The sequence below is a fragment of the Delphinapterus leucas genome, chromosome 8, assembly GCF_059928025.1.
Source record: "Delphinapterus leucas isolate spDelLeu-1000000601 "Yukka" chromosome 8, BTC_Dleu_Yukka2, whole genome shotgun sequence".
NCBI lineage: Eukaryota > Metazoa > Chordata > Mammalia > Artiodactyla > Monodontidae > Delphinapterus > Delphinapterus leucas.
The window spans coordinates 996,535-1,022,423 of NC_143136.1; the positions used below are offsets into that span (position 1 = coordinate 996,535).

The 25,889-nt window shown below is 46.1% G+C and overlaps 1 protein-coding gene across 1 annotated transcript in view; it reads right to left on the reverse strand.

The window, feature by feature from the left end:
• Positions 1-25,889, reverse strand: part of SNED1 (sushi, nidogen and EGF like domains 1) — a 94,015-nt gene that overhangs the window by 59,496 nt on the left and 8,630 nt on the right. The window contains exon 2 of the mRNA XM_022568184.3: positions 944-1,231. Within this exon, the coding sequence (XP_022423892.2) occupies positions 944-1,231 (288 nt within the window). The remainder of the gene's footprint in view (positions 1-943; positions 1,232-25,889) is intronic.

Consider the following 25,889-nt stretch of genomic DNA (forward strand, 5'->3'; position numbering starts at 1 on the left):
TCCCACCCTGTGCCTGCGATGGGAGACCGGGCACCACCCTCGGGGCTTCTCTCTCCTCCTCAGCCCAGTGTGGTCACACCCACCCTAACTGCTGTGCTGAGCCCTCCATTCCCTCCAGCTCCAAACCTCCCCCATGTGGCCGAGCCAGGCCCCCAGGCTTGCACAGCATCAGGGAGAGCCCACGTCCTGCTGGCGTGGCGTCCCTGTTACGTGGTCGCTGGTGTCCCCCCTGTTAAGAGTGTGCCCCACGGGAGAGTCATGTCCTGTGCTCTCTGTCTGGGGCCGCCTCCCCAGAGCCCAGAACACTGCCTGCCCCAGACGTGCCCCTAAAGGAATGTGTATTAAATGTGTGGGCATACCGTCCTGAAAGGCCGCCCGCTCCCCAGTGCTTTTCTCTAGAGAGCCGCCCTCTGTCCCATGCGGTTGTGACCCAGCACCCATCGCGGGCCTGGCCGCAGGAGGTGCCGGTCACGCGTCTGCTGCTGGAAGCGCTATGCCGCCCTCACTGGGAATCCGCCCACCACACTGACCACGCTGGGTAAAGTGGTCAGTTATTCTGGACTTGGCGCTGTGGCCGTTTGGCGTCATCAAGGAATAATGTATTAAACGGAATAAACTTCCCATTTAACCCTTTGAGTACTGAACCGTTCCAAACGGAAACCTTCTAACACAGACCATCTGCGTCCCCCGAGTGAGTGAAGGACGGTGTTGGGGCACTTGGCGTTTCCCTGGACGCGGGTGGTTTCCAGGAGGCCCAGGCTCCATCCCCCCTCCAGCCTGGCCCTGTGACCTTGGACGAGTGGCTTCCGCCCCTGAGCCCAGCTGTCCCCTCTGGGCACGAAGCCCAGGGATTGTGTCTGGCCCACTCAGCAAGCAGGGGGCCCTGGAGGGAGACCCTGGGCCCCAGATGGATGTCCTCCCTTCCCCAGGACAGAACACTCACGGGGGAAGAGGAGCTGCCTCCGAAGAAGGTGACGCGGTACCAAGTGGCTATGAACACCCAGGTGGCGGAGAAGCCTGGGAGCTCGGGGAAGTAGCGCCTGACGTCATCTGTGGCCCTGCGCAGCGTGGCTGCGTCGGTGGCCTCCCGGTAGTACACATCGCCTGCACGCCGGTTGTCCACGTCCGCCCAGAAGGCCGCCACCACGCAGCGGTCCTTGGCGATGGGGAAGGCCACTGGGGTGAACTGAGAAACCTCCTTCAGGAAGGAGACGATCCCGTTGTTGTTCACCTGTCGGGGCAGAAAGCCAGAGAGGGGCCAGATGGGGGCCTCCCCAGCCTCACCCCCTGGGCACCCTCTGAGGCTGAGCCAGCCTTGGGCAGGGTATTTTCAGGATGGCCTGACAGTTCCTGGTCCCTGATTTGGGATCCCCGGGCCTGCTCCAACCCCTCCTGGACAGGCCGTGGCTCAGGGCACAGGCTCTGACCTGTTTGCTGTACACGGTGCCCTGCACAGTGCCTGGCCTGGGGCTGCCAGCGTGGGGTGGGGATCTCCCAGTGTGGGCCCTGGCTTTGGGCGGTAGGGGGCTCAGACCTGCCCAGTGGCCCCAGCTCCTCGGTCCGACTCCCATCAGGGGCCGCAGGAGAGCAGGGCAGTCCCAGCCTCTGAGCCAGGTCTGGAAGGGTGAGGAGGAGGTGTGCTTGCCAAGCAGGGGTGGGGATGGGCTGGGACCACTGTGGACAGGGGAGGCCGGGAGGGCCTCGATGGCCAGGTGGGGCACCTGTGCTCAGGACTCCAGGTAGTGGAGCCCCAGAAGGCCCCTGAGCACAGGAGGTGGAGCGGCATCTTTGTGGTCAGACACAACTGGTTCTAGCGTTGACCCTGCCACTCTCCAGCTATGCAGCCACCAGGCCCGTTAGGCTTTGCCTCTCTGTGCTCTGGCTTTCCACCTGTAGGATGGAGCAAACACTCATTCTGGCCTCACGGGGTGCTGGGCAGGGCTGAGTGGACTAATGATCCCAGAGTCAGCTCTAGACCATCACGATTTATCCTGCGAAGACTGTGGTCAGCCCGTGCTGTTAGAAATGACCCTTCAGGTGAGGGCAGGCTCTGTAATCTACACCAAACAAAAAGGCGGATAAATACACCTCTCTTCTTCTTTTTTTATAAGATTATTTATTTAATTTTTGGCTGCACTGGGTCTTCGCTGCTGCGTGCGGGCTTTCTCTAGTTGCTGAGAGCAGGGGCTACTCTTCGTTGCGGTGCACGGGCTTCTCATTGCAGTTGCTCCTCTTGTTGCAGAGCACGAGCTCTAGGCATGCGGGCTTCAGTAGTTGTGACACATGGGCTTCAGTAGTTGTGGCACGCGGGCTCAGTAGTTATGGCTCGCGGGCTCTAGAGCGCAGGCTCAGTAGTTGTGGTGCAGGGGCTTAGTTGCTCTGCGGCATGTGGGATCTTCCCGGGCCAGGGCTCAAACCCGTGCCCCCTGCATTGGCAGGTGGATTCTTAACCACTGCGCCACCAGGGAAGCCCAACAGACCTCTCAAAGGCACCAAAGAGTGAACAAGGGAGCATATTTCAATTCCAAATCTTGGACAAGAAGAGACTGGAGGTGAGCCCAGTACTCAAAGCTCCTTTCCCCCTGAGTGAGTGCATCTGCAGATGTAGAAGCGACAGCTGTACGACAGACCTATACTTCTTGTAGCCTCATGGAGGGAAAGAGATAAATGCCAAAACTCGGGGCTGGCTCAAGGTGAGGAACCTGATAACCCCCACATTGAGCTGGGACCTCCAAGGCCTGCCTCATAATCAGGGTGAACCCAAAGTAAGTGGTCCTTATGCAGATGTACACTCCACCTTCCCTTCAGCAGGGCCATCCAGGCACTTTGAGCCTGGAACTTAGATTAAGGTGGTTCCTGACAGGGAGCACCCCTAGGTTCCAGGCAGGAGTAAAGAAAAACCCTCCCTGGAGCAAGATGTACCATCTTAGGCCTCAAGTTATTCCTGTAAACATTTGTTCAAATACAAATTCCAGGACACAGTCAAAGATAACCAGACACACAAGGAAGTGAGACACTGCTAACAGGAATAAGCAGAAATAAGAGAAACATCAGATATTGGAATGATCAGACACAGACTATAAAATAACTAAGTTTACTATGTTCAAAGAAATAAAATGCAAGCTTTAAAATTTCATCAAGAGAATACCCAAAATAATCTTGAAAAAGAAGAACAACATTGGAGGACTTATACTTTCTGATTTCATATCTTATCCCAAAGCTACAGTAATCAAAACAGTGTGGCACTGGCACAAAGACAGACAGATAGATCAATGGAATAGAACAGAGAGCCCAGAAAGAAACCCTTGCATATATGGTCAGATGATTTTTAAACAGGGTGCTAAGACCATTCAATGGAGAAAGGACAGTCTTTTCAACAAATGGTGTTGGCAAAACTGGATATCCACATGTGAAAGAATAAAGTCAGACCCTTACCTAACACCATTTACAAAAATTAACTGAAATGGATCAAGGGCCTAAATATAAGAGTTAAAAACATAAAACTCATAGGAAAACATAGGGCAAAATCTTCACAACACTGGCTTTGGCAATGACACCAAAGGCACAGGCAACGAAAGAAAATATAGACGAACTGGAGTTCATCCAAATGAAAACCTTTTGTGCATCAAAAGACACCTTCAGCAGAGTAAAAAGGTCATCCACACATGGGAGAAAATATTTGCAAATCATATGTTTAATAAGGGATTAATAGCCAGAATATATAGTAAACTCCTACAACTCAACAACAACAAAAAGCCAAACAACCTGATTAAAGAAATGGGAAAAGGCCTTGAATAAACGTTTTTCCAAAGAAGACATACAAATGACCAAGCCAATGAAAATATGCTCAATGCCACTAATCATTAGAAATGCAAATCAAAGCCACAGTGAGCCACCATGTTACACCCATTAGGATGGCTACTATTTTTTTTAAAAAGCCAGAAAATTACAAGCATTGGTGAGGATGTAGCAAAACTGGAACCCATGTGCACTGTTGGTGGGAATGTAAAATGGTGCAGCCACCATGGAAAACAGTAGGCAGGCAGTTTCTCAAAAAAAACTACAAATAGAATTACCACATGATCCAGTAATTCTACTTCTGGGTATATATCTGTACTAGTCTGATAGAGCTGCCATAACAAAACGCCACAGACTGAGTGGTTTAAACAACAGAAATATATTTACCCACAGTTCTGGAGGCTAGAAGTCCAATATCAAGGAGCCACTAGGGTTGCTTTCTAGTGAGGCCTCTCTTCCTGGTGTGTAGATGGCTGCCTTCTTGCTCTGTCCTCACAGGGCCTTTCCTCTGTGTGCACACGAGGAAGGAGAGAGCTTTCTGGAGTCTCTTCATCTTCTTATTGGATTAGGGTCCCACCCCTGTGACCTCATTTAACCTCAATTACCTCCTTAAAGATCCTATCTCCAAATACAATCACATCTGGGGTTAGGACTTCAGCATATAAATTTTGAGGGGACACAATTTAATCCACAACAATACCAAAAAGAATTAAATGCAGGGTCTTGAAAAGATATTTGTATACCCATGTTCATAGCAGCATTATTCACAACAGCTGAAAGGTGGAAATAACCAAAGTTCCATCAAGGCATGAATGAATAAGCAAAATATGATGTATGTATATAATGGAATATTATTTAAAAAGGAAGGGAATTCTGACACACGCTACAACATGGACGAACCTTGAAGACGTTATGCAAAGTGAAACAGCCAGTCACAAAAGGACACATGCTGTGTGATTTCACTTATATGAGGTACCTGGAGTAGTCAAAAATCATAAAGACAGAAAGTAGAATGGTGGTTGCCAAGGGGAAGGGGAATGGGTGAAGTATTGTTTAATGGATATAGACTTTCAGTTTTGCAAGATGAAAAGAGTTCTGGAGATGTATGGTGGTGATGGCTACACAACATGAATGTCCTTAATGACACTGAATTTACACGTAAACATGGTTAAGATGGTCAATTTTATATTATGTATATTTTCCACAATACAAAATTTTATTAAAAAATCATCAGGGGGGCTTCCCTGGTGGCGCAGTGGTTGAGAGTCCGCCTGCCGATGCAGGGGACATGGGTTCGTGCCCTGGTCCGGGAGGATCCCACATGCCGCGGAGCGGCTGGGCCCGTGAGCCATGGCCGCTGGGCCTGCGTGTCCGGAGCCTGTGCTCCACAATGGGAGAGGCCACAGCAGTGAGAGGCCTGCGTACCACACACACACACACAAAAAAAAAATCATCAGGATTGGAAATTATTTTTTAAAACCCATTTAACAGAACTAAGTAGAAATTCTAGCACTAAAACCAAATAACAGAAATTAAGAGAATTTCTGTTTAAAGTAGACATTTAAGAGCAGGTCTGATGGAACTAAAGAAAGAGTGAGTTAACTGGAACTAGAAGACAGCTCAGAAGGAAAGATCTACAATTTAGAACAGAGACAAAAAGGTGGAAAATCAAGAAAAGATCAGGAATATGGGAAGCAGTAAGATGGCCAAATGTATGATATGGAGCAACAGAAGGCAAAGAGATACAAATGCAATAGTTGGGAAATTTCCAGAACTGATGAAAGACATCAGATTGTATATTCAATAATCCCCGTGATTCTCTACCTGGAAAAAACAAAAACAAAGCTATAGAAAATAAATGCTGGAAATGCAGAAAGTCAATGACAAGGAGGCAATCTATCTTAAAAGGAGAAAACAGATAAATTACCATTAAAGGCATTACAGGTAAACTGACTGCTGACTTCTCATAAGCAACAATGGGAGCCAGAGAAACAGTGGAATTATATATTCAATATGCTGACAGATATATAAACTGCCAACATAAAAGTTTTATACTGAGATAGAATATCCATTACTGCTGAAGGCCAAATAGAGATAATCCATACAAACAAACAAACAATAAATAAATAAATACCAGACCCCTACTAAAAGAAATTCTAATGGGAATGGGACTGGTATGGTCTTATAGCTGACCCACACTAAAAGAAATTCAAGTAAAAGGAAATTTAAAGTCAGAGATGCAAAAAGGAGAAAAGGACGAAGAAGCTGTTATGAGGCCACCATCACCCTGATACCAAAACCAGACAAAGGTACTACATAAAAAGAAAATTACAGACCAACATCACTGATGAATACAGATGCAAAAATCCTCAACAAAATACTAGCAAACAGAATCCAACAATACATTAAAAGGATCATACACCATGATCAAGTGGGATTTATCCCAGAGATGCAAGGATTCTTCAATATACGCAAATCAATCAATGTGAAACACCATATTAACAAACTGAAGAATAAAAACCATATGATCATCTCAATAGATGCAGAAAAAGCTTTTGACAAAATTCAACACCCATTTATGATAAAAACTCTCCAGAAAGTGGGCATAGAGGGAACCTACTTCAACATAATAAAGGCCATATACGACAAACCCACAGCAAACATCATTCTCAATGGTGAAAAACTGAAAGCATTTCCTCTAAGATCAGGAACAAGACAAGGATGTCCACTCTCACCACTATTATTCAACATAGTTTTGGAAGTCCTAGCCACGGCAATCAGAGAAGAAAAAGAAATAAAAGGAATACAAATCAGAAAAGAAGTAAAACTGTCACTGTTTGCAGATGACATGATACTATACATAGAGAATCCTAAAGATGCCACCAGAAAACTACTAGAGCTAATCAATGAATTTGGTAAAGTTGCAGGATACGAAATTAATGCACAGAAATCTCTTGCTTTCCTATATACTAATGATGAAAAATCTGAAAGAGAAATTAAGGAAGCACTCCCATTTACCACTGCAACAAAAAGAATAAAATACCTAGGAATAAACCTACCTAGGGAGACAAAAGACCTGTATGCAGAAAACTGTAAGACACTGATGAAAGAAATTAAAGATGATACCAACAGATGGAGAGATATACCATGTTCTTGGATTGGAAGAATCAATATTGTGAAAATGACCAAAGCAATCTACAGATTCAATGCAATCCCTATGAAATTACCAGTGGCATTTTTTACAGAACTAGAACAAATCATCTTAAAATTTGTATGGAGATACAAAAGACCCTGAATAGCCAAAGCAGTCTTGAGGGAAAAAAAACGGACCTGAAGGGATCAGACTCCCTGACTTCAGACTATACTACAAAGCTACGGTAATCAAGACAATATGGTACTGGCACAAAAACAGAAATATAGATCAATGGAACAGGATAGAAAGCCCAGAGATAAACCCATGCACCTATGGTTAACTAATCTATGACAAAGGAGGCAAGGATATACAATGGAGAAAAGACAGTCTCTTCAATAAGTGATGCTGGGAAAACTGGACAGCTACATGTAAAAGAATGAAATTAGAACACTCCCTAACACCATACACAAAAATAAACTCAAAATGGATTAGACACCTAAATGTAAGACCAGGCACTATAAAACTCTTAGAGGAAAACATAGGAAGAACACTGTTTAACATAAATCACAGCAAGATATTTTTTGATCCACCTCATAGAGTAATGGAAATAAAAACAAAAATAAACAAATGGGACCTAATGAAACTTCAAAGCTTTTGCACAGCAAAGGAAACCATAAACAAGACGAAAAGACAACTCTCAGAATGGGAGAAAATATTTGCAAATGAATCATTGGCCAAAGGATTAATCTCCAAAATATACAAACAGCTCATACAACTCAATATTAAAAAAACAAACACCCCAATCCAAAAATGGGCAGAAGACCTAAAGACATTTTTCCAAAGAAGACATACAGATGGTCAAGAAGCACATGAAAGGCTGCTCAACATCACTAATTATTAGAGAAATGCAAATCAAAACTACAGTGAGGTATCACCTCACACCAGTTAGAATGGGCATCATCAGAAAATCTACAAACAACAAATGCTGGAGAGGGTGCGGAGAAAAGGGAACCCTCTTGCACTGTTGGCGGGAATGTAAATTGATACAGCCACTATGGAGAACAGTATGGAGGTTCCTTAAAAAACTAAAAATAGAACTACCATAGGACCCAGCAATCCCACTACTGGGCATATACCCAGAGAAAACCATAATTCAAAAAGACACATGCACCCCAATGTTCATTGCAGCACTATTTACAATAGCCAGGTCATGGAAGCAACCTAAATGCCCATCGACAGACAAATGGATAAAGAAGATGTGGTCCATATATACAATGGAATATTACTCAACCATAAAAAGGAATGAAATTGGGTCATTTGTAGAGACATGGATGCATCTAGAGACTGTCATACAGAGTGAAGTAAGTCAGAAAGGGAAAAACAAATATCGTATGTTAAGGCATATATGTGGAACCTAGAAAATGGTGCAAAAGATCCAGTTTTCAGGGCAGAAATTGAGACACAGACGTAGAGAACAAACGTATGGACACCAAGGGGGTAAGCGGCGGGGTGTGGTGGTGGTGGTGTGATGAAGTGGGAGATTGGGATTGACATGTATACACTGATGGGTATAAAATGGATGACTAATAAGAAAATAAATAAATAAACATTTTTTTAAAAAAGGAAAAAAGGACAAAGACGTTGTTATGGGCTGAATGTTTGTGCCCCCTCCCCTCAATTCATACGTTGAAACCTACTCCTCAGTGTGATGGTATTTGGAAGTGGAGCCTTTGGGAGGTGATTAGCTCATGAGGGCGGAGCCCTCATGAATGAGTTTAGTGACCTTAAAAATGGGACTGCAGGGAGCTCCCTTGCTTCTTCTGACATGTGAGAACGCAGCGAGAAGATGGCCATCTATGAATCAGGGAGTGGTTCTTCACCGTATACTCTAGGTCTGCTGACCCGTTGATCTTGGACTTCCCAGGCTTCAGAACTGTGAGAAATAAGCATCTTTTTCTATTGTTCCTGTTTAAACCAGCTGGTCTATGGCATTTTTGTTACAGCAACCCAAGCAGACTAAAGCAGAAAGTTTGAGAATAAATCTACATGAACATTGACCACGTAAATAATGCTTTGTGGAACTGTGCTTAAAAATATAGAGAATTAAAATCCACGACAATAACAGCCTGTGAGTCGGGAGAGTATAGATCATGTTAGCGTGATTCAAGGTCATGTATTTTCCAAGAGAAGGACAACGGCGTTAATAAGCTTATTAGTGACCACTGCTAATTAAAAGCACACATCGTACTGTCTAGGATAATCACTGAAAGAACAGAAATAGTGTAGATAGTCCTAACTGATGGGGGCATAAGATGGCATGATTAAAATATTTGACATAAAAGATGGCAAGAAAGGAGAAAAAAAGGAAATATAAAGCAGTGGAACAAAGAGCACAAGAAGATAGACTGAAACACAAGTACATCAATAATTCATTAAATGGATATGATGTTCCAGTTAAAATATATACTATAAATTAATCAATAAATAAAACGTTAAAATACTGTATATAATACCATTCAAATGCTAAGCAGAGGAAACCCGGTATAGTTATATTGTTTTCAGGGAAACTAGACCATAAGGTAGTAAGTATTGTTAGAGATAAATAGGGTTACTTCATAATAATAAAGAAAGATATAACAATTTTGTATTTTTATATACCTAATAAGAAAGCCTCAACATATATAGATGAAAAACTGACAAAAGAAAATAGGTCAATTCGTGTGATGAATTGGGAGATTGGGATTGACATATATACACTAATATGTATAAAATGGATAACTAATAACCTGCTGTATAAAAAAATAAATACAATAAAATTCACAGAAAAAGAAAATAGGTCAATTCATAATCATGGTGGGACATTTCAACACATCTTTGCTAGTAAAATATACACTAGGCAGACAAAAATAATCTGTCAGAATATAGAAAATTTGAACAACGTAAATAATAATTGACCTAATATATAACACAAATATAACATTAAAATTTACCATATACTGACCACATAGCAAGTGTCAACAAATTTCAAATGACTGCAAAAAGTATAGAGTTTGTTCTCTGGCCACAGTGCAATTACACTGAAAATCATAACCCCCAAAAGGTAGAAAATTCCTATGTATATGGAAATTAAGAAATATAAATAACTTTGGACAGAAAGATAACAAAAGTGTTATTTAGCAACAATATGTGAAGGTATGGTGAAAGCAGAACTTAGAAGCAAATTTATGGCCACATTTTACCACCACATTATTAAAGGTCTATTTATAGCAGTTCCTTTTACCCAAGAAAAAATTACAAGGCAGAATAAAAGGTAGGAGACACAGTTTGAAGAGACACAGCAAATATCAGAACCAGACATGACGGGAGGTTGGAATTATCAGACTGGGAATTTAAAACAACTCTCAGTAATACGCTAAGAGATCTAATGATAAAGTAGACGGCATGCAAGAACAGATGGGCAATGTAATCAGAGAGATGGAAACCCTATGAAACAACAAAAAGAAATGTTAGATATAAAAAGCACTGTAAAAGAAGTAAAGAATGACTCTGATGGGCTTATTAGTAGACTGGCTACAGCTGAGGAAAGAATCTCTGACCTTGAGGATATTTCAATAGAAACCTTCAAAACTGAAAAGCAAAGAGAATAAAGACTGAAAGAAAAAGAAACACAGAATAAATTATCCAAGGACTGCTGGACAACTATAAAAGGAGAAACATACGTGTAGTGAGAATTCCAGAAGGAGAAGAAAGAAGAGAAAGGAAGAGAAGAAATATTTGAAACAGTAATAACTGAGAATTTCCTCAAATTTCCACAAACCACAGATCTAGGAAGCTCAGAGAACACCAAGAAGGAGAGGTGCTCAAATCCCCTAGGCATATCATTTTCAAATCATGGAAAAATCAAAGATAAAGAAAAAATCTTGAAAGAAGCCAGAGGGAAAAAACACCTTACCTATAGAGGAGCAAAGATAAGAATTATACCTGACTATTCCTCAGAAACAGTGCAAGCAAGAAGAGAGTGGAATGAAATATTTAAAATGTTGAGAGAAAAAACCCACCAACCTAGAATTCTGTACCCTGCAAAATTATCCTCAGTGAAGATAATCCTTAGTGAAGGAGAAATAAAGGCTTTCTCAGACAAACAAAAATTGAGGAAATTTATTGCCAGTAGACATGCTTTTCAAGGTATGTTAAAAGAAGTTCTTTAGAGAGAAGGAAAATGATATAGATGAGAAATCTGGATCTTCATTAAGAAAGGAAGAGCATAAAAGAAGGAATAAAGTAATAAAGGTAAAATAAAACTTTTATTTTTCTTATTCCTAACTGATCTAACAGATAACAGTTTGTCCAAAATAATAATACCAACAATGTTTTCAATCATATCATATATGCATATGTATGTACACACACATATATATGATATATATATTATAAAACTATAAGACATTGATGAAAGAAACTGAAGGTGACACAAATGGAAAGATATACTGTGCTTATGAATTGGAAGGATTAATATTGTTAAAATGACTATACAACCTAAGGGAATCTACAGATTCAATGCAATCCCTATCAAAATACCAATGGCATTTTTCCACAGAACTAGATCACATAATTCTAAAATTTGTATGGAAACACATAAGACTGTGAATAACCAAAACAATCTTGAGAAAGAAGAACAAAGCTAGAGGTATCACACTCCCTGATTTCAAATTATACTACAAAGCTTTAGTAATCAAATAGTATGGCACTGGCACAAAAACAGACACATAGGTCAATGGAACAGAACGGAGACACCATAAATAAATTTGCTTACATATGGTCAGTTAATATACAACAGAGGAGGAAAGAATATACTATGGGGAGAAAGACAGCTTCTTCAAGAAATGGTGTTAGGAAAACTGGACAGATATATGCAAAAGAATCAAACTGGACTACTTTCTCACACCATATAAAATAATAAACTCAAAATGAACTACAGACTTAAATGGAGGGGAGAGATAAACTGGGAGATTGGGATTGATATATACATGCTACTATATATAAAATAGGTAACTAATAAGGACCTACTGCATAGCACAGGGAACTCTACTCAGTACTCTGTAATGACCTATACGGGAAAAGAATCTAAAAAAGAGTGGATATATGTATATGTATAGCTGATTCACTTTGCTGTATCCCTGAAACTAACACAACATTGTAAATCAACTATACTCCAATAAAAATTATATAAAAAAGACTTAAATATAAGACCTGAGGGACTTCCCTGGTGGCACAGTGGTTAAGAATCCGCCTGCCAGGGCTTCCCTGGTGGCACAGTGGTTGAGAGTCCGCCTGCTGATGCAGGGGATACGGGTTCGTGCCCCGGTCCGGGAAGATCCCACATGCTGTGGAGCGGCTGGGCCCGTGAGCCATGGCCGCTGAGCCTGCACGTCTGGAGCCTGTGCTCCGCAACGGGAGAGGCCACAACAGTGAGAGGCCCGCGTACTGCAAAAAAAAAAAAAAGAATCCGCCTGCCAGTGCAGGGGACATGGGTCCGAGCCCTGGTCTGGGAAGATGCCACAAGCCAGGGAGCAACTAAGCCCGTGTGCCACAACTACTGAGCCTGTACTCTGGAGCTCCTGAGCCACAACTACTGAGCCTGCATGCCACAACTACTGAAGCCCGAGCTCCTAGAGCCCATGCTCCACAACAAGAGAAGCCACCGCAATGAGAAGCCCTCGCACTGCAACGGAGAGTAGCCCCCGCTCGCTGCAACTAGAGAAAGCCCACGTGCAGCAACGAAGACCCAACACAGCCAAAAAAAAAAAAAAAAAAAAGACCTGAAACCATAAAACTCCTAGAAGAAAACACAGGCGGTACACTTTTTGACATCAGCCTTAGAAATTTTTTTCTTTGGATCTGTCTTCTCAGGCAAGGGAAACAAAAGCAAAAATAAACAAATGGGACTTGAACTAAAAAGCTTTTGCACAGCAAAAGAAACTATCAACAGAGTGAAAAGGCAGCTTACAAAATGGGAGAAGGTATTTGCAAATTATATATCCAACAAGGGGTTAGTATCCTAAATATACAAAGATCTCACACAACTCAACATTAAAAAAACTCAAACAAACAAAAAAGATTAAAAATGGGCAGAGAACCTGAATAGATTTTTTTCCAAAGAAGACATACAGATGGCCAACAGACACATGAAAAGATGTTCAACTTCACATCATCAAAGAAACTCAAATTAAAACCACAATGAGGTATCACCTCACACGCATCGGAATGGCTATTGTCAAAAACACAAATAAAAAATGTTGGTGAGGGTGTGGAGAAAAGGGAACCCTTGTGCACTGTTGGTGGGAGTGTAAATTGGTGCAGCTACTATGGAGAACAGTATGGAGGTTCCTCAAAAAATTAAAAATAGAATTACCAGCAATTCCACTTCTGGATATTTTCCCAAAATAAACAAAAACACTAATTTGAAAAGATATATACACCCCTATGTTCACAGCTGCAGTATTTACAATAGGCAAGATATGGAAGCAAACTTAGTGTCCATTGATAGATGAATGGATAAAGAAGAAGTGGGATATAGATGTATATGTACGTGTGGTGTGTGTGTGTCTGTATATATACATATATATATATATAAAATGGAATATTACTCAGCCATAAAAAAGAATGAAATCTTGCCACTTGTGACAACATGGAGGGACCTAGAGGGTATTATGCTAAGTGAAGTAAGTCAGAGAAAGACAAATACTGTATGATTTTACTTATATGTGGAATCTAAAAAACAAGCAAATGAACAAACATAACAAATCAGAAACAGACTTGTAGGGAACAAACAGGTGGTTGCCAGAGGGGAGGAGGGGTGGGACAGTGAGTGGAACAGGTGAGGGAGACTCAGAGGAGGTACAAACTTCAGTTGCAAAATAATGCGTCACAGGGATGAAATGTACAGCATGGGGCACATAGCCAATAATATCGTAATAACTTGGTGTGGTGACAGATGGGAACTAGGTCAATCATAATTCAACTCAAAAAAACCAAAAGCCAGAAAAGAGTGGAAGACAAAAGTAGGAACAAAGAGCAAAGGTGACAAATAGAAAACAGTCACAAGTGTTGTAGATATTAATCCAACCATATCAGTAATCACTCTGAACATCAATCGTCTAAATGCACCAATGAAAAGACAGAGATTGTCAGAGTGGATCAAAAAACAAGACCCACCTATAAGCTGCCTACAAGAAACTCACTTGAAATATAAAGACGCATATAGATGAAAGGTAAATGGATGGGGGAAAATATATCATGCTGGCACTAATCAAAAGAAAGCAAGAGTTGCTATATTAATTTCTAACAGAGCCGACTTCAAACCAAGGATATTATCAAGGATAAAGAAGGTCATTTCATAACGATAAAGGGATCAGTTCTCCAAGATGTCAAGACAATCCTTAGTGTGTATACACCTAACACAGCATTGAACTACATGAGGCAACAGCTGACAGAACTACAGGCAGAAATGGACAAGTCCACCGTTACAGTTGGAGACTTCAGTAGTCCTCTACCAGAAAGGACATAACCCAACGCAACACCACCATCAAACAGCTAGATATAATCGAAATACCACCTCACCCAACAACAGCCGAAAACACATTCTTCTCAAGCTCACAAGGAACGCTCACCAAGACAGACCACATTCTGGGCCATAGAACGCACCTTAAGAAATTAAAAAGCATAGAAATCATACAATATTTGCTCTCAGACCACACTAGAAATCAGCATGGGGTATATAGTCAATAATATTGTAATGACTTGGTGTGGCGACAGACGGTAACTAGGTGACAGATGGTAACTAGTGAAGATAACTGGAAAATCCCCAATTACATAGTGGTTACACAACACACTTCTAAATAACACATGGGCCAAAGAGGAATGTCAAGAGAAATTTAAAAATATTTGAACTAAATGAAAATTAAAGCACAACTTATCCAAAATTGTGGATGCAGTGAAAGCACTGCCTAGAGGGAAATTGATAGCACTGAATGCATATATTAGAAAAGAAGAAAAATCTAAAATCAATAATCTAAGTTTCCACCGTAGGAAACTAGTAAAGAAGAGCAGAGTAAATGCAAAGTAAGTGGAATAAAAGAAATAATAAGAATTCAAGAAAAAAATTTAATGAAATTGAAAATAGGTAATCAATAAAAAAATCAACAAAACAAAAGCTGGCTCTTTGAAAAGATCAATAAAATTGACAGCCAGGCTATCTATGACAAAAAGAGGACACAAATTACTGACATCAGAAATGTAAAAGGGAACATCAGTACAGATACCGTGGTCGTTAAAAGGATAATAAAGAGATAATATGAAAAAAATCTATGACCATAAATTTGATAACCTAGATAAAATGGACTGATTCCTTGAAAAACACAATATGCCAAAACTCACACAAGAAGGAATAGAGAATCTGAATAGGCCTGTATCTATTAAAGAAACTGAGTCAATAATTAATAATCTTCCAAAACAGAAAGCACCAGGCCAGACAGGTTCACTGGTGAATTCCACCACACTTAAGAAGAAGTTATACCAATTCTCTACAATCTCTTTCAGAGGATAGAAGCAGAGGGAATACTTCCTAACTCATTCTATGAGGCCAGCATCACCCTAATACCAAAACCAGACAAAGACATTACAAGAAAAGAAAACTACAGACCAATAGTGCTCATGAACATAGATACAAAAATCCTCAACAAATTATTAGCAAATCAAATCCAACAACGTATAAAAAGAATTGTATACCACAACCAAGTGGGATTTATCTCAGCTATGCAAGCCTGGCTCAACATTCAACAACCAATTGATGTAATCCATCACATCAAGAGGCTAAAAAAGAAAAATCACATGATCACGTCAACAGATGCATAAAAAGCATTTGACAAAATCCAACGCCCATTCATGATAAAGACTTTCAGTAATCTAGGAATAGAGGGGGATATAGAATATCTACAAAAAACCTACGGGTAGTTATGAAGAACCCAGGGGCAGGATGGGAATAAAGACGCAGACCTACTAGAGAATGGACTTAAGGACACGGGGAGGGGAAAGGGTAAGCTGGGACAAAGCGAGAGAGAGGCATGGACATATATACACGACCAAACGTAAGGTAGATAGCTAGTGGGAAGCAGCTGCATAGCACAGGGAGATCAGCTCGGTGCTTTGTGACCGCCTGGAGGGGTGGGATAGGGAGGGAGACACAAGAGGGAAGAGATATGGGAACATATGTATATGCATAGCTGATTCACTTTGTTATAAAGCAGAAATTAACACACCATTGTAAAGCAATTATACTCCAATAAAGATGTGAAAAAAAAAACCAACACCTACAGGTAACATCATACTTAATGGTGAGAAACTAGATGCTTTCCCACTAAGATGAGGTAGAAGGCAAGGATGTCCCTCTCACCACCGTCTTCAGCATTTGTTCTAGCTAATGCAGTAAGAAAAGGAGATAAAAACCTCTGCTCTGTGAAAGATAATATCAAGAGAATGAGAAGAAAGGCCACAGACCTGGGGAAAATGTTTGCAAATATGATAAAGACTGTTATTCAAAGTATACAAAGAGCTTTTAACACTCAGGATAAGAAAACAACCAACCTTGTCAAAAACTGGGCCAAAGGCCTTAACAGACACCTCACCAAAGAAGATACGCAGACGGCAAATAAGCATATGAAAAGATGCTCCACATCATAGGTTATCAGGGAAAATGCAAATTTAAACAATAATGGGATAGCACTATACACCCATTAGCATTGCCAAATCTGGAACACTGACAGCACCAAATACTGGTGAAGATGTGGAGCAACAGGAACTCTCACCCACTGCTGGTGGGGCTGCATACGGTGCAGCCACTGTGGAAGACAGTTTTCTAAACATAGTCTTACCATAAGACCCAGCAGTTGTGCTCCTTAGTATTTAGCCAAAGGAGTTGAAAACTTATGTCCACACAAATTCCTGCACACAGGTATTTAGAGGAGCTTCATTCATAATTGCCAAAACGTGGAAGCAACTGAGAAGTCCTTTAGTAGGTGAGTGGATATGTAAACTGTGGTACATCCAGACAGTGGAATATTACTCAGTGCTAAAAAGAAATGAGCTATCAAGCCATGAAAAAATATAGATGAAACTTACATGCATATTAAATGAAAAAAGTCCATCTAAAAAGGCCACATACTATATGATTCCAACTATATAATATTCTAGAAAAGGTAAAACTATGGAGACAGTAAAAAGATCGGTAGTTTGCTAGGGTTTGGGGGAGGGATGAACAGGTGGAGCACGGAGATGATACCACAGTGATGGGTACATGTCACTAAACATTTGTCCAGACCTACCGAACGTACCACACCAAGAGTGAACCTCAATGTAAACTGTGGACTTTGGGGGATGATGATGTCGTGTAAATGTAGGTTCGTCAATTGTGACAAACGTACCTTCCGGTGGAGGAGGATGAGTAACGGGGAGGCTGTGCGTGAGTCAGAGTGGGAAGATACGGGACCTCTCTGTACCTTCCTCTCAATTTTGCTGCGAACTTAAAACTGTTGTTAAAAAATAGTCTTTAGAAAAAGACAACCCAATAAAAAAAGTGCAAAGGACTTGAATAGGTACTTCTCCAAAGAAGATATACAAATGGCCAACAACCACATGAAAAGACGCTCAGCATCACTGTCAGGGAGATGAAAATCAAAACCACAGTGAGATAACACTTCATACCCACTAGGATGGCCATCGTGGAAAAAGTAGATAATAACAAATGTTTGTGAGGATGTGAAGAAACGGGAACGCTCCTACACTGTTGGGGGAACGCAAAACGTGTGGCCACTCTGGAAAACAGTGTCAGCTCCTCACATGGTTAAATATAGAACAACTATATGCACCAGCAATTCCATGCCTAGATATATATCCACACACACCCAAGAGAACTGAAAACATGTCCACACAAAAGGATGTATCGCACACAGATGTCCATAACAATATAATTCATAACAGCCAAAGGGAGGAAGCAGTCCTCATTTGCGTCGACTAAGGAGTGGATACATTATAAAAATAAATGGAATATTTTTGGCAAATAAAAGAAATGATGTACTGACACAGGCCACAACACGAGTGAACTTTGAGAACATCATCTTAAATGAAAGAAGCCAGTCACAAAGCTCTGTGCGACTCCACTTACATGAGACATGCAGAACAGGCAAATCCATAGAAACAAAGTAGTTTAGTGATTGCCTAGGTCAGGGGTGTGCTGGGAAAAGCTGGAGGATGGTCACTCAGGGGCGAAGGGTTTCCTTTGGGGTGAGGAAAAGGTTCCAGGGGTGATTGTGGTGATGGATGTAGTTCTGTAAACATGTGAAAAGCCATTGAATTGTAAGAGGGTGAACTGCACAGTATGTGAATTATACCTCAGTGATGAAGGCGGAAGAGAAAGAAAGGAGAGAAATGCAAAGGAAAAAAAAGGAAGGAAGGAAGGCAGGAGGAAGGTGGCAGGTAGGCGCTCCTGACCTTGGGCCTCGGGGAGCAGGGAGGGCCCAGGAGTGCAGGGGTGCGGGAAAGAGGGGCTAAAGGCTAAAGAGGGGGCTGGCCTCTGCTCTGCCCGCGGCCCCTCCACTCTCCTGCGCTCCCAGAGGAAGAGAAGATGCCCAAATTCGACTCCTGGCGTTCAGACGGGTTTGCAGTGGGGACGGGAAGCTTCAGGGGCCCTGTGGGTGGATCTGGGCCACGTGGCCTCTGTGTCTGAACGAGTGATCGCTGCCTGCGCGTCCGTCCGGGAGGTGGCTGGGCTCTCCTTCCAGGGGCCCTGCACGTGGAGAGGGCAGGGCAGCACAGACCCCGCCCGCAGGCCCCGCAGCAGAAAGGACTTGGCGTCGGGAGCCAAGCGGAGCCGGAGCCGGAGCCGGAGCCGGAGGCCTGTCCTTGCCCAGCAGCGCCCCCTGCCCGAGGCAGGGCCCACTGCACCCTCTTTACAAATTGGGGCCCTGCCCGCTCCCCGGGAGAGCTCGTAGGAGATGTGTGTGATCTGCGGGGCCTGTGACTCTCTGCTCAATATCCCCACTGGGGCGCGCGGACTTGAACTTGAGCACTAGCAAGGGAAGGGCCCAGCTGGGTGGGTGGCCAAAGGGAGAGGTCCCTGTGCCACGAGCCGTCTCGGTTTTACGTGAAACAACAGCAGCTGCCCTCGGGGGGGGGGGGGGCTCAGCTAACGCCCCGGCACCCGGAGCGCAGCCCTGGCCTAGCGGGACCTCGGGTCCCAGAGGGGCCCTAAGAGCCTGCCTGGTTCGCCGATGGCCCAGCTAAGCTGGGCCCCATGGTGTCCACTGGGGGGCAGCGGCTGTCCGGCTCCAGCGCCCACTCCAGAAGTGGCGCCGGGTCAGTCTGCACGTGGGCAGAACTGGAAGCACCGGCTCCCCCCCGCACCCCCGGCCGCGGAAGGAGCTCTGAGGGACGTCCAGGTTTGTACTGACCTGCGGGGGCTGCTAAGGGTCTGCTGGAGGGTCAGCAGACTGCCGGCTGAAGGGCCAGATGGTAAACACTTTTCACGCCGTGGACCATATACGGGCTCCTCGCATATGCCTCTTTGCCCCTTCTGTTTTTGTTTTCACAGCCCTTTAAAAACACAAATCACACTCGCAGCTCCCAGGTCACACAGACGAGGCTGGGCGGGGCTCCGTGGGCCGCGCTTTGCGGGAACCCACATGCGCCCACGCCTTTGCTCCGAGCCCTCACGGCCACGATGCGCAGAGGTTCACAACCGGACCCTCCGCAGAAAGAGCCGGCGCTGCCACCAGACGGAGCCCAGCCCGGCCAACTAAGGGTGCCCATCTTTGGGAACAGACTGCAACTGATGGCTGCATGGTCCGCGTCCCTCGGGCAGGTGCCCAGGGTGGGGCTGTTCTCTGATGGGACTGACGGGGATGCCCCTGTGTCCCTCCTCGTACCAGAGATGGCAATGCAGCCACCACCGTGACCCAGCCAAAGAAAGGGCTCTGCGTTAGGGGCTCAAAATCCACTGCCACACTCCAGGCCTGTGTCCACAGAAGTCGGCCTCGTGAGCCACCTCTGACCCCTCCCAGGCCCTCCAGGGGGGTCTCACTGCTGTTGACACTTTGCCGTCACGGTGCTGCCCTTCCAGCCTCATCGGCCCACTCTGGCCACGGCACTGCCACCGTCGACTCCCTGGACCATTTGTGTGTGGCAGCGGTGGGCTGGGGTCTCAAAGGCCCCCGCAGTGCTTAGAGTCAGGTGTGCGACAAGCGTTCCGTGTTCCCCATCCTCTGAGGGCACCTGGTGTCACGAGCCCTGGACCAGCCTCCTCGAAATCATCCCGAAAGGCTTCTGCCCCTGCGGCCTTGCCTGCCCAGGTCCTCGCACCCTGGCCGGGCTGTTTGCTCACCAAACGTGGCCCCAGGAGGGGTTCAGCTCCCCTTGGCTGGCCTCTGGGTGGTGGCCAGGACTAAGGGGGGTGTGGGTACCGGGTCACACAGCCCTCCTTTGAAGACAGGGACCTGCCCGGACCGTTCCTGGCACCGTGAGGCATCCCTCTCCCTGACAGCAGCCCTGCCTAGCCTGGTAGGTGTGCCCCCAGGGGCAGCCACCATACAGGGGCTGCAGGATTCGAATTTCACTTTCTGTCGGATGGCAGAGTTCCAGGTCCTGGAGACACGGTCACTTGGTTGAGGACACTGCGCGTTGTCATCTGCGGTGGTCCATGGGGGCCCCTGTGGGGGATGTAACAGTGTCTGTACATGTTACACAAATGCCTGTTGCTTTTGCACCTGAGCCCTCCTGGTGAAAGGTCTGGGTGTGAGCAGAGGGTGGCTAGGGGAGGAGGTGATTAACGGGGCCAGGACGGGCACACTGGCTTTGTGGCTGAGGAGTATTCAACCCGCACCTGGGCAGGACCACCTCAGCCCCCGGGGGAGCCGGGGGTAGGTGACTGCTTTGTGCCCCTAGATCCAGCGCCTGGCAAAGCCCTCACAGCCCACCTGAGTCAGGCAGCAGTGCAGCTGCCCACCTGACCTGCGCTGGGTTTGCATCCCTGTCTGCGAGCTATGAAAGTGGAAAAACGACGGGACGCTCGGGTCACAAACTGCTCTGCTGTGCCTGCCGCCCAGGTGTGGGCCCCGCCCGCCCTGCAGGTAAATTCACGACGGCACACCCTTGTTTGTCTCATGACACGAATTCATACTGGGCCTCGGGTTCTGTTGTGTGTGATGACTGAGACTACAAATGGTCAGAGACACGGCCCTTAGGCCTTAACCAAACCGGTGGGACAGGCAATCCGAATCAAGCTGAACAGATCCTAAACTGAGAGGCCTGCGTCCCCTCAGGTCACACGTCTGCATGTGGGGAGAGGGATCACAGGATGTCTCTCCATGGCGGGGCAGGGGCTCAACCCTCGCAGTCTGCCTGTGACTGGGGGATTCCCAGCATACCAGATTTTCAGTGTAGAACTGGGAAGGTTTGCGCAAAAGCAGGGTGAGTTTGTCACCCTAATGGGAGTTGCTTTCTGGGCCAGTTTACGGCCTCTGTAATCACTGGTGATGGCATCCAAGATCAGCAGGGCGGTCCGCAGGCGTTCGTGCGTCAGGATGGACGGTGGCCTGGCCTTGGACCACTCCTGGCCTCTCTGGGATCCTGCACAGCCGGCTGCACCTGGGACCTGGGGCTGAACCCCATCTTGCTGCCTGGAGTCCTGTGGGCAGCAAATCACCCAGATTTGGTCCTGGCCTCTGCTGGTCCGATTAATCAGGGTGGCTGATGGAATGGCAGACTCGTGTGAAAATTGGAGCTTGGCCCAGAACAGGTGGGGCGGGGAGGTGGGCCGTGGGGGAGGCCTCTGTGCGCTTTGCTCGTCCGCTCCCTGCTTGGGCCGGGTCTTGGGGTTGTGTTTGCAGAGACTGGCTTCGAGGGACAAAGTGTCCTCTCCCTTGCGGGCAAAGGCAGGCCCGCCATAGGAGAGATGGCTTCCCCGAGCCCAGGGCTTCCTGGCTATGACACAAACCCACAGTCTGGGTTCCATCTGCCTGGGCCCCTCCGTGTGGCCTCATGATACCACGAGGAAAGCCAGGGACACCAAGGCAAACCACATGGTGTGCCTCTCCCTGCACCACGAGTCCTAACGGCCTTTGTTCCCGACCCGGGAGCCTCGGGCCTCGGCCAGCTTCTGAGAAGCAGTGACAGGCTGACCGCTGGTGTGTAAGGAGGGTACCATCAAATCCCAGACCTCAACAGTTTTACGTTGATCACCTTGAAGTTGTATATAAAATGGATCTTTTCCCCTAGAAAAACACAACTTACCAAATGTGAAAAGAAACAGAAAATCTATTTTTTTATATTCATAAGGAAATTCAATTAGTGTTCACAATTTTCCCACCAAGAAAACTCTAGGTCCAGATGGCAGCACCAGTGAGTTCTACCAAACATCCAAGGAATAAGTCCAGAGATACACGAACTCTTCTAGACAGAAGAACTCATTTTCTGAGGCTAGCATAACCCTGACACTAAAATGTAACACGGATGGGCTAACAGCCCAATCTCACATATAAAACTGCCCAAATCTTAACGCATTGTTAGCAAACTGAATCCAGCAATCTATGAACTGGGTAAATAATTAATCATTACCAACTTGGATTTCTGTTAGGAATACAAGCGTGGCTTTACATTAGAAATCCAATTAATTTAAGTGACCAATTTAACAGATTAAAGGTGAGAATCATATAATCATCTTTATAGGTAGAGAGATGGTATTTACTAAGAGCCAACATCCACATGTGATAAAAATTCCCTGAATATGAGAATAGGAATAGGAGGGGACATTCTAATCCGAAAAAGGGCATCTTGAAAACAAACAGGAGAAAGCATCACATTTAATCGTGAAACATGGAACACTTTCTTTCTGAGTCCTGCTAACACGCAATGTATCCAACCAGCACAGCAAGGCAAAAAATGAATCAAAATGCGAAATGATTAGAAAGGGAGAGACGCAACTATCGTCAGGTGCAAATGCTACGAACGTGAACTTGGGAAAATCCAAGAGAATCCAGATGATGCAGTAGAATTAGTAAGAGGCTTGGCCTGGTTGTTACACATAAAATTAGAAACGGTAAGAACTCAATTGTGATTCCACATTAACAGCAGTAAGTACTTAGAAAAGAAACGAAGAAAAGACACCATTTACAACAGTATAGAGAATAGCAAGTCCTTAAGAATAAATCTAACAAAAGATGTTAGATTTATTAGAGAATGTCAGAGACAATCTAAATAAACACAGGAACGTGCTCTGTTCCTGGGCCACGTGAGTCAACCCAGGTAAAGGTATCAGTTCTCGCATCAGTCTTCATACTCCACGCAATCCCAGTAAAAGTCCCGGCAGACGTGTGTCTGTGTGTGTGTGTAACCTGATAAGCCAACTGTAAATTTTATATGAAAAGGCAAAGCCAAGAAGGACCAAGACTTCCTGGAGAGGAAAAGATGGAAGGACTTGCTGGTCCAGGATGGATGCTGTAGTGGACACTGGGCTCTCACATGGAACAGTGATCGGACAGGTGGGCAGGAGGAGGGCCGGGAGACGGCCCAGGCACACACTCGGTGGGGGGTGGGGGGCGGGCTGGGGGGCCTACCTCGTGCCCAGCTCCACATGCGCAGGCACGGAGGTGTGAGCGACCAAGCTGCACAGCAGAGACGCTGTTGTGGGGGGCCATGGAGAACATATTCAAGACTTGGAGGTGATTTTTAAAATAAGGCACAGGACGTCCCCGGCGGTCCAGTGGTGAAGAATCCACTTTCCAACGCAGGGGACGCAGGTTCCATCCCCGGTCAGGGAACTAAGATCCCACATGCCGTGGGCAACTGAGCCCGCGTGCCACAACTAGGGAGCCCGCGCACCGCAGCGTAAGATCCCACGTGCCACAACTAAGACCCAACACGGCCAAATAAATAAATAAAATGTTTCTTTAAAAAAAGGCACAGGGGCTTCCCTGGTGGCGCAGTGGTTGAGAGTCCACCTGCCGATGCAGGGGACACAGGTTCGTGTCCCGGTCCGGGAAGATCCCACATGCTGCGGAGCGGCTGGGCCCGTGAGCCATGGCCGCTGAGCCTGCGCGTCCGGAGCCTGTGCTCCGCAGCGGGAGAGGCCACAACAGTGAGAGGCCTGCGTACCGCAAAAAAAAAAAAAAAAAAAAGACACAAAAAACCTCTGACCATAAAAATAAAGACGGGTACATTTACTGCATTAAACTCAAGAGTACCTATTCACCCAAAGGCGCACCGAAGAGCGTGAAGTAAAGTGCAGAGAAAAGGAAAAGATGTTCGCAACACTTGTGACCTGGTGTATGTACACAACTCCCATAAAGTAACAAGAAAAAAGGGAACTCAGTAGAAAAGAGGAAAGACTTAACAGGGGGCTTACAAATGAGGCAATCCAACGGTAAGCGAACAAGATGTGCTCAGCCTCATGAACAAAACAGAGCAGCAGCACCTCGTATTCACGCCCGTCCACAACCACCGGGCTGGCGTGTCCTGCAGTGGGAACACCCGTGGCCTCTGTACTTCACGAGCTGGCGGCGGGTGCCGCCCATGCCCAACAGCCCCACCCCTAGGGCCCACCACCCTCCACGCCAGCGCCCACGTGCACCAGGACGCACGTTCCAGAATGTTCCCAGACAGCACAGTAACAATGGTCTAAAAGTAGGAACAGCTCCAAATGTCCACCACAGTGAAACAAACAACTTGAAGACGATCTATGTAATTGAACCACGGTGATAATGGACAAAACATGGATGGAAGAACCTGAATAACTTGGAGGGAAGGAGGCAGGTGCAGGCAGCCTTGTCAGGGCTGCACGGTGTGGGCTGATGCAGGTGGAGCGGCAACCACAGGCCTTAACTTGGGGCCGCCGTCCCTCGGGGCTGGCATCACATCTGCTCTTTCGCTGCACACTTGCTTTGGGTCCCCTTTTCTGCCCGTGTTTAGGAAAACATAGTCAAGGGTGAGGAGTCACAGTTGGATGGGGGGGGGGCGCCGCAGGCTGGAGTGAGGGTCCCTAGGGCCGTGGCCACCTGCCAGGTGGGACCATCTGCCCCGCCCTCCCTGCATCCTGCACCCCCGTCTGTCTTCCTCGGCTGGCCTGGGCCCCGTGGTTCCCCCACAGGCGCTCTGCCCAGTTTCCTTCCTGCCTTTGAAGTCCGGTGCTCAGGTGTGTGCGGTGTGTGCAGAGGCCTCCGGCCTGCTCGCCAGCGCTCGGCCGGCGGGCTCCCCTCTCCGCCCCCACCGGATGGCTGCCGCCCTCTCCACGGGGCGGGGCCAGGGTAGAGCAGGGCCGGGGCCACCTGGGCAGGGGCGTGCCTAGACTGTCTTCCTCCAGGGGAGACCGTCTGAACCTCCGGTGGGGCGGGCGGGGCTGGCGGCGCGGGAGCGGCACGGCACCCCTCCCCCCCACCGGGGTCCCTCTCCTTCTTCAGGGCCAGCGAATGCTACTCCCACAGAATATCAATCTATTATTATTTTTCTCCTTGCAACAGCACTCTGTAGAACGGGCAACACGTCGGGAAAACAGGAGAAAGGACTCGACCCCGACCCCCTGCCGGGCACCAGCGTGCTCTTCAGCCACTGACCTACCGGAAACCTGACGTGGGCCAGCCGTCGGCTGGGTCCGGGCCCTGCAATGTGCCGCCCCGCGCCCGCTGCCCCTCAGGACCTGAGGCCAGCCAGGTGGGCCTGGGCTGGCCCCCTGGGGAGGCCCCGAGGCCACAGCAGCAGGAAGGGGGCCTGCGGGGCGTGGAGGAAGCCTCCCCTTGACCTGGGGGTGCGTGTGGCCCGCAGAGAGAAAGGCACCCAGGCCTTTCTCACAGGAGGGGCCGGCCCTCCCTCCGCTGAGTCAGGAGAAAGCGCAGAGAGATGGCCTGGTGGCATTTCCGAC